The sequence below is a fragment of the Medicago truncatula genome, chromosome 1 (genome assembly GCF_003473485.1).
Source record: "Medicago truncatula cultivar Jemalong A17 chromosome 1, MtrunA17r5.0-ANR, whole genome shotgun sequence".
Classification (NCBI taxonomy): Eukaryota; Viridiplantae; Streptophyta; class Magnoliopsida; order Fabales; family Fabaceae; genus Medicago; species Medicago truncatula.
Window position 1 is genome coordinate 4,895,968 of NC_053042.1, and position 9,642 is coordinate 4,905,609.

The 9,642-nt window shown below is 33.8% G+C and overlaps 1 protein-coding gene across 1 annotated transcript; it reads left to right on the forward strand.

The window, feature by feature from the left end:
• The first annotated feature begins 2,035 nt into the window (after nt 1-2,035).
• On the forward strand, nt 2,036-7,933 carry LOC25482040 (ruBisCO large subunit-binding protein subunit beta, chloroplastic). Its single transcript, XM_013610502.3, has 14 exons — nt 2,036-2,344; nt 2,433-2,558; nt 3,001-3,138; nt 3,223-3,318; nt 4,513-4,755; nt 4,847-5,081; nt 5,209-5,378; nt 5,661-5,738; nt 5,852-5,923; nt 6,002-6,106; nt 6,286-6,378; nt 6,484-6,576; nt 7,249-7,372; nt 7,734-7,933. The coding sequence occupies exons 1-14, from the start codon at nt 2,156-2,158 to the stop codon at nt 7,745-7,747; spliced, it is 1,776 nt and encodes a 591-aa protein (XP_013465956.1). The 5' UTR covers nt 2,036-2,155; the 3' UTR covers nt 7,748-7,933.
• Nucleotides 7,934-9,642: the final 1,709 nt, after the last annotated feature.

The following is a 9,642-nucleotide window of genomic DNA, read 5'->3' on the forward strand; positions in this document are numbered from 1 at the left end:
CGGAACCTTTTATAATGTTTTAAACAAGTATGTAAAAAATCATTAAAAAATTTAAAATTTTAAGTGTAATTAAACAAATTTTAATTTAACAGGGACTAAAAACACTAACGAAATTTTTTGTAGGGACTGAAAAGTGTGATTTATTTTTATAGGGACTAAAAACAAAACTGCAAATATTTATAGGGACTAAAAACTTAATTAACCCTATTTTTTTAAAGAGATATTATTTAACATCGACAATGCCTCAAATGAAATTAGAGTAAAGAAAATCTATGAAAAAAATGCTTTTTTTCTTTAGACTTTGTTTGAAAGTTTGGAGGGGAGGGGAAGGGAAGGTTGTGAAGGGTGGAAAAATATGAGGGAAAATGAAGAAATCGTTCAAAATATTTAACAAAATAATTTTTTAGAAAATGATAAATTAACATATGTGTCATACCCCAAATTTTGACCACTTTTCTCTATTTTTACACATTTTGTTCGTACTTTTAAAACCGGAAATGTCCATCGTTTTAGACGAAATTTTGGCAAAAATACCCCGAAATTCACAGTTGATGCTTCCTGTGCTTTTTCTTTCTTCTCCCTTCTTCGACTTGTCTTGACGAGTCTTTCTTCTTTTTCTACTCCTTTCTGTCCCTTTCGGTTTCAAGGTAATTTTTATTTTTATTTTGCTCTCATGTTATAAAAAATGCAAAAAAAATAGATTATGTTAAGAGATTTTGTGGTGATCCAACCTCACTACAAAATTCTCATGCTTTAGCTTTAGGTTTTATTTATCATACAAAATAACAAAAACATTCAAATAACAAAAACCATCAAAAATATTTTTTTTACAATAAACCTTGATCTTAAATCAAGTGACCGTCTTTGTTTCTTAATCAAATTTCAATCAACTTAATTCTACTTCAAGTCCATTTTCTTTTAAATTAAAAAACACAAACAAACTCTTATTTGCCACTTGGCTTTTCATTTTAAAACCTTTTTCAAAACTAATAAAAAACACAAAATCAATCAAACGTCAATTTCTACCCCGAACTACGAGGTTTTGATCCCTCATGGGTACGTAGGCAGAGGACCATGTCCTTCCAAATCAATAAAAAATGTAGATAATTAGGTCTTTATTTTTCCACTTTCATTCCTTCTTTTAAAAAATAATAAGCAAGTTTATAGCACATTAAATTAAATAAAATCAAGAGGTCCCCATAGAGTACTACAGACATAAGGGGTGCTAATACCTTCCCTTTATGTAACTAACCCCCGAACCCTAAATCTTTTCAAATAGGGGTAGTTTGAACTTTTTCCCCTTTCTCTTTAAAAATTAAATGTTCAGTCGTGAAATGAATTAGTGATTCAAAAGCTAATCAAATAGCCTTGATCTCCAAAAAATGACGCGACAATATGATTATATTTTTAATTTTAAAATATTATAACAACATAGATTAAAATTGAAGAATTCGTATAAACCCTCTAAAACTCTTCTCTAATACAATTTTTTAAGTTCCCCAAATGAGGAGGATTTTGTATTATGAAAAAAGTTAACCCCCAAAGCCTCCAATCTCATTTTTCTCTATTTCTTCTACTTGCTCATTCCTTTTTTTCGCAGCCTTCCTCTCCCTTCCCCTCCAAACTCGAAAACATTTAAGACCTTAGACCATGTCTTAAACATTTAAGACCTGATACCTATTAAGTACCCTGATTGGGAGAATTTTTTTGGGGTCTTACTTAAGACCCTCAATCTTAAGCGGGACTCATATTTTTTTATATTAAAAAATTGAAATATAATGATATAAAATTATTGATAGTGGATTAGTGTGTCCTATTTAAGAAATTTGTGAGAGATCCGGATCGAAATGATACTACTATTATAGAATTATGAATGACTAATTTGTACACGTGAGACTCATTTAAATCCTAAAAATAAGCGTTTCTGCGATGCTATCAAGGACTAATATGATTAACAACCAAAATGAATTTTCTAGAAAGATATAGAGACAAAACTAACTTAAAAAATTGTACCATTAAACATTGAAACCTCTACCTAATATATAGTTTCATTTCATCCTCCATTCTCAATTCCGAGCAACAAAGGTTAGAAAACTTATCCAAAACCAAATCCTCTTAAACCCTAGCCACCATTTTCTCCCAATTCCACACTACCATGGCGTCATTAAATCTATCCTCATGCAACCTCTCTTCCTCCGCTTCCATTTCTTCATTCCCATCTTCTTCCCGCAGAAAAACTACCAGCAATGTCGCTCTAACCAGGAAGAGTCGGAACCCTAAAGTCTCAGCCATGGCCAAGGAGTTGCATTTCAACAAAGATGGTTCCGCTATCAAGAAACTCCAGGTGGGTTATTCACAATCATGCTCAAAAAACGAAAAAAATGATTTTTTTAATGTTTTTTTTAATTGTTTTGTTTGTGTTTTTGTTTCAGAATGGTGTGAACAAGCTTGCGGATTTGGTTGGTGTTACTCTTGGTCCTAAAGGAAGGAATGTTGTTCTTGAGAGCAAGTATGGTTCTCCTAAGATTGTTAATGATGGTGTCACTGTTGCCAAAGAGGTGTGTTTCTTATTGAGTCTGTTTTTGAATTTGCTGATATTTTATATATTTGAATTATATGAATTTGTATCAATTAGTGTCTAGGATTTTACTTGAGTTATTGTAGTTGGTAAATTATTTGATTTGTCTGAGTTCAGGGTCTAAGATTTTACTTGAATCACTGTTTTTGGTGAATTAGTTATATGGGGTGTTTGTTTTTATGTGGGGTGTTTAAGGTCTAAGATTTTACTTGAAATGTTGTTTTTGGTAATATATTTAATTTGTCTGAGTGTAGAGTCTAAGATTTTAGTTGAATTATTGTTTTAGGTGAATTAGTTATGTGCAGTGTTTGTTTTAAAGTGGGGTGTTTAGGGTCTAAGATTTTACTTGATTTTTTTTTTTTTAGTGAATTAGTTATATGGGGTGTTTCATCTGATGTTCTGTTTGCATTTGCATTAAAAAGGTGGAGTTGGAGGATCCGGTTGAGAATATTGGTGCTAAATTGGTTAGACAGGCGGCCGCCAAGACAAATGATTTGGCTGGTGATGGAACTACCACCTCTGTTGTTTTGGCTCAGGGTCTTATTGCAGAAGGTGTTAAGGTAATAAGTAACTAATAAATGCTTGATTTGGTTTTGCTTGTTACATAATTGGGGTCTCATTTAGAGTGAAATTTTATTTTATAGGTTGTTGCAGCTGGTGCAAACCCTGTGCTTATCACACGTGGCATTGAGAAGACAGCGAAAGCTCTTGTCGCTGAACTTAAACTAATGTCAAAAGAGGTGAAGCCGTTTTCTTGTTTTCTTGTGTATCTATGTTTAAGCATTTTTATTCCACGGGCTTCGGGTACCACAAACTTCCCACATTTTTTTGCATATTTTGGTGTGTTCATTGCTTAGCAATTATTTGCTAATATCTATGAAGCACTAACGCCTTTGGGATTACATTGCTTAGCAATTAGTTCCTATGAGACACAAACACCTTTGGGATTAGGTTTGTCTCCATGTCCGACATGCGTCGTTGCACGGCACATGTACAACATGTGTAAGACAACTTAAACAAATACCAAAAAGTTTTTTTTTTCTTTGCTTCAACACACCTTAGGTACTCCTTGAACACATCTGTGGGGTTAAAGATGTGTTGAAGAAATGATAATCAATGAGGGGATTTAAGACATTCAATTTGATTATATCACTTTATCTTTTTGGTTGTGCATAGATAAATGAAGGTGAAAGACTATATATCTTCTTGTAAAATTATTTTGTAATGAATTTTTTTCTCAAATTAGATGTAGGGGTGTGCATGGTTCATGAACTGAACTAAATTTATGGTTCGGTTCAGTTCGTATAACTTCTTTCATCCAAAATCAGTTTTTTTGTAAACCCGGTTCAATGCGATTCAAAATCGGTGAACTGGTTTATAATACAAAACTAAAATAACCTTTTTTTTCTTTTTTTATGAATTGAAATGGTTTTGTGCTAAAACATTAGCCTTCAATTCTGGGTTGAAATTAAGAACTTGCAGATTTGTAAATTATGAAATGGAAGTTCGTGAAATCATATGAATAGCAGAAGAGGGGTTGTGAAATGGGTACAGATATACCCCAGTTTTGAGAAACAATAAACCAAATTGCTTTTAAAATTTTAAATTGGACAGTATCAGTTTTTGCAAATAAACAGTTAGGTTTTTTTAGATTGATTAATTGGATTTTCAGTTATAGTTCATGTGAACCGGTTTTTATGCACATCCCTATTTAGATGCACTTGTATATTTTGATTCTCAATTTTAATATTTTATAAATAGTTAATATTTTATTAAGTTATAACACACACACACACACACACCGGTGTCAATGTCTTATGTTTTTTACATCAATAGTGTCAACATGTCTACACCGTGTTAGGTGTTTGTGCTTCATAAATGATTTCACTCATCTTTTTCATTTAACCTTAAAAGAGTTGTTGTATGAATTGCAGGTTGAGGATAGTGAATTGGCTGATGTGGCAGCAGTTAGTGCAGGGAACAATCACGAGGTAGGAAATATGATAGCTGAGGCGTTGAGTAAGGTTGGTAGAAAGGGTGTCGTGACACTTGAGGAGGGAAGGAGTGCTGAAAACAATCTGTATGTTGTTGAGGGCATGCAATTTGATCGAGGATATATTTCACCCTACTTTGTTACTGACAGTGAGAAAATGACTGTTGAATTTGAGAACTGCAAGGTGCGACATTTGTTTTCTATTCGCCAACTTATTATTATCTTCGCCATCAACTTGTGTTTTTACTTAAAATTTTATATATGTTTTTGTGCAGTTGCTTTTAGTAGACAAAAAGATATCCAATGCAAGGGATCTTATTAACATACTAGAGGACGCAATTAGAAACGGATTCCCTATTTTGATCATTGCAGAGGATATTGAACAAGAAGCTTTGGCAACTCTTGTTGTGAACAAACTTAGAGGATCACTGAAGATTGCAGCACTTAAGGCTCCTGGATTTGGAGAACGCAAGAGCCAATACCTTGATGATATTGCCATCTTGACAGGAGGTTTATAAATTTGAATCTTTTATGTCTTTGCTTATTTTGTTAAATTGAGAAGTGTATAATTTCTCCCTTTGTTCCTTTTTTGGTTTAGCTGTTGGTAACAATATGTATCTTCCTAATTCGCTTATAGGTACTGTTATCAGAGAGGAGGTTGGCCTTAGCTTAGACAAAGCTGGGAATGAGGTTCTAGGCACTGCGGCCAAGGTGGTGCTCACCAAAGATACAACCACAATAGTTGGTGATGGAAGTACCCAAGAAGCAGTTACCAAGCGAGTTTCACAAATTAAGAACCAAATAGAGGTTTCCCTCTCTCTCCTTCCCCGCCTCTCCACCCCCTAAAAATTGTTTGCACGGCATGTGACTTTTTTGAGACCTTGTACATGAAGAATAAGTAATGATACACTTAAAAAATGAGAAATATTTTGGAGTTATGCATAACATTAGGTAGATAGTTAAAATTAGTAATCCAAATGTATATATGCAGCATACGAGTGGTCATATATAAGGAGAAATTTACGTATAGAAGAGTATGACAGATTCACTGTTACGTCGACTCTAATAAAATGTCTACATATTATACAGGCTGCAGAACAAGATTATGAAAAGGAGAAGCTGAACGAGAGGATTGCAAAACTGTCTGGTGGTGTGGCTGTAATTCAGGTAATAATGATTCCATCTCAGTGAAATCGTTGAAATTTGATAATAAGCTTGCTTTTTTAACTTCTCTGCAGATCATATTAAGTAGTGCAAGTTTTATTTTGTTACGAGTATAGGTTGGTGCACAAACTGAGACAGAACTCAAGGAAAAGAAATTGAGAGTTGAAGACGCTCTTAACGCTACAAAGGTGACTTTATCTTTCCCATGATGTTCATTAAATTATCCTTTTACCGGTTCGATAAGCTCATATTTTCTTCACCTTTAGGCCGCTGTTGAAGAGGGTATTGTAGTTGGGGGTGGTTGCACTTTGCTCAGACTTGCATCAAAGGTGGATGCAATCAAAGCTACCCTTGCAAATGATGAAGAAAAAGTTAGTCATCATTCGATATTGCAAGAACTCAAGTATTTTTTTTTTTTGTATATGGAGATATTTTCGTTTTAGGTCGTTGAAAGTGTTCTTGACTTGTTTGTGCTCTGTTCAGTTATATCATTATTTCATATTCAACTATCTGACTCTGAATATGACTTTATAATTAAAACACGGCGCAGGTTGGAGCAGACATTGTTAAAAGAGCCCTTAGTTACCCTCTGAAATTAATAGCAAAAAATGCTGGTGTAAATGGCAGTGTTGTTAGTGAGAAGGTATAAAAGTTGGCTAAATTTGGAACTTGTGCTGTTGTGTAAATGCTGGTGTTATTCTCGCGTGTTGTTGTGCTGATGTAACTTATGTAACTTGTATATTGGTAGGTTCTATCCAACGACGATACGAGATATGGATATAATGCTGCCACGGGCAAATATGAAGATTTGATGTCTGCCGGAATCATTGATCCAACAAAGGTGATTTATAGATTCATTACTGTATTTTTTTATTTATTTTTAACTTATCTGCATATGAATTTACAGCTATCTCTAGTAAATTAAACTTAGCTTGTAGGGCCCGCATCATTATAAATGGTTTGTGTATGGATGTCTTATGTTAGTTTTGATTAAATTTTGGTTTCATACCAAATACTAGGTTCTTAAATCATGCATATTGTTGCAAAATGGTAGTGTATCATTCCTTAAAAAAATTGTATGTGGAGGATGTTAGGCACAATACATTACAAATTTGTTGAAGTGTCACTGGACTTTTAATGTGAGAAACAAGACCTGGTTTGTTTTATGTTCTACTTTCTTGATTAGGGAAATTGGGGTGTAATACTCTTCTATGACGATTCTTAAAATGCTTCTTGGAACATACTCCCTCCGTTTCTAAATATAAACAAATTTTACTTTTTAGGTTCATTCAATTAATGATGTATTTGGTCTATTATAAACCACATACATCATTAATTGAATGAACCTAAGAAGTAAAATTTGTTTATATTTAGAAACGGAGGGAGTACCTTATTGTGCATGTTTCTGCCTTCTATGTGTGTGAATGCTTATCTTACAATAACATAGTAACAGTATGATATTTTATTCTTGATACAAAACTTTGATAAACTGAAGCATCCTACTCTTGTCCAGGTGGTCAGATGTTGCCTGGAACATGCAGCCTCTGTTGCGAAAACATTCTTAATGTCAGACTGTGTTGTTGTTGAGATAAAGGAACCTGAGGTTGCACCTGTTGGCAACCCTATGGACAATTCAGGTATATAGTTTGAACATTCATTCGAATCGTTGAGTTTGCAGTATTTTTGTTTCTATTGCCGTGTCAATAATGGAAATGTATGTATGATATCTATAAAAAGATAGTGATATTTTAATTAAAAGTGAAAATAGAAAATAATGATAAATATTTTGTTAACATTTTTTATGTGAAATATGTATAAACTATATCTATTTGTTTGTAACCAAAAAAAATACCATTTATTCCTATTACTCCGTGTGTAACTGTCAATTGATAACCTAAGAATCTTGAATTTTAAGGCGCAAAATATGATTTTATATACTAGTTATCTCACATATTTTGTAAAATGTTGTTGGCTGACTCTGCCTTTCTTTTCTACTAGGATTCGGTATGTAGAAGTGGAGGCTGCTTAAAAAGGGAACACCGTTTTCCTCCTATTTTTTTCCGATGTGATACACAATCTGGTAGCTATTTTATTTGTAGGACCAAGTCCAAATGTAGGACTGACGCCTGTAGTGTAACGAACTAGAGTGACATTTTTGTTTCTCTTGAGCTAATAATCGAAAAAGGTTTTGCAAATCATTTGTCCAGTATATTTTACTTTTATCGAACTATTTTGTATGTGTTCCTGGAAATAAGCGTGGAGAGCTTGAAGAATAGAAAGTTAAAACTCATAGGAATTGGTAGTTACTGCAATTGATCCTCAACAGAATGAACTAACATTCTTAACAAAACTATTCTAAAATGTCCCGTTCCCATAACAAATTCTCTATTTATATTGCATATGTAGTTTGTGTGAAAATGTGGTGGAAAGTCCTTGGCATTTATTTACCTCATGCCCTTCTTACCTAGGAATAGTATAGAATGTAAGAATGGGAGTTTTCATCAGGGACATCATATTTGCCATGCAGTCCAGGACCGAGTCATATGGTCAACAGCCATTTGAAAATTTTGGAGGAACAAGAATGAAAAACTTTGGGCAAACCACTGATCATATTTCTGAACTATGTGTTAATGTATTTTAGTTGAGTGTGATTGTGTGTAGCTTTGTTATCTTCTTTTTCAAACCTTAGTAAGATTCAGCAGGAAACAATCACTCAGCTTAGTTAGAGCAACCACGTTAACTTATGGCTATCTAGGACCTACGTTTCTCATCACATTGTTTCATTGGCACATTGATTTCTACTGATATGAGTCCATCTTGTTTTCTATTTTAAATACACAACGACAACTAAATTCCATTTTGTGCAATCATTTCACCTGAGGACAATCAATGAAAAATAAGTCTTTTGTAAGTGCGTTGTGAGTCTGAATGTCTTCTCTGTCTTGAACTAAAGCACCATCCCCTCACTTAAATTTTATAACGAGGAGATGACCAACTTGAAATGAGAAGATTAGGTAGTAATCAGGTTAGAGGCTTCCCCAAAGGAAACGTGGCCCGTCTAAAGGGGACACTTACTAATTCTATTCTCTCCTGCAAACTTACAGGGAATCATATTGAAAAAGATACACAAAATGAGATACAATTCTACTGGCAATCAGTTGCTAGCACTACTCTTTATCAATTAGAGCTCAATGGTTACTAGCAATCAGTGGTTAACCAGCTCCAAACTGATTAATTTAATCCCTAGCAGACTAAACTAACACTCTTAACAATGCTATTTCAACATGTCCCGGTCCATTTTTGAAATCATGCTTATTTGGTCAATTATTCAGAAATTAACAGTATCACCGCCAACAAAATTTCAGTTGCAGTTCAGTATATTATTGCATTTGTAGTATGTGTGAAAATGTGGTGGACAATCCGTAGCATATATTTGCCTCAAGCCCTTATCCATTTGAATAATACGGACATGGTGAATTTATCAATGACCCTATGGATGTTTGCCGTTTGGAGGAATACGAATGTATAGCTTTAAGGGTCAGGATTTACTAACCTCCCGACCAAACCCCGAATTATCAGGGTTCTTTCTTCTAGGAACTTGACGGTTAAAAAACCAAAAAATCCATTGCGATACGCCGCAATGTCATTATAAAAACTGATTAGTATGTAGCTGCTGACCCCTTGAAACACGCTAGATATATGATATTTCTGAACTAAGTGCTATTTTAAGGGAGTGAAGTTTATAATTATTTTTTCAAACCTTAATATAAAATTCTCTAGGAAGCAAGTGTATAATGTGGACTCATATTTTAGAGACCCCACGTTTATGTTTAGCACCCTCACTTCTCATCACATTCTTGTTTTGACATTTTGATTTCTACTTATTTGAGTTCATATTCTCTTTTAT

What these genes read in the sequence shown, in the direction of transcription:
- LOC25482040 (XM_013610502.3), top strand. Translation starts at nt 2,156, where the DNA reads ATGGCGTCATTAAATCTATCCTCATGCAACCTCTCTTCCTCCGCTTCC. An exon ending in TTATTGCAGAAGGTGTTAAG is followed by an intron (nt 3,139 to 3,222) that starts GTAATAAGTAAC and finishes TTTATTTTATAG; the next exon opens with GTTGTTGCAGCTGGTGCAAA. An exon ending in TTGAATTTGAGAACTGCAAG is followed by an intron (nt 4,756 to 4,846) that starts GTGCGACATTTG and finishes GTTTTTGTGCAG; the next exon opens with TTGCTTTTAGTAGACAAAAA.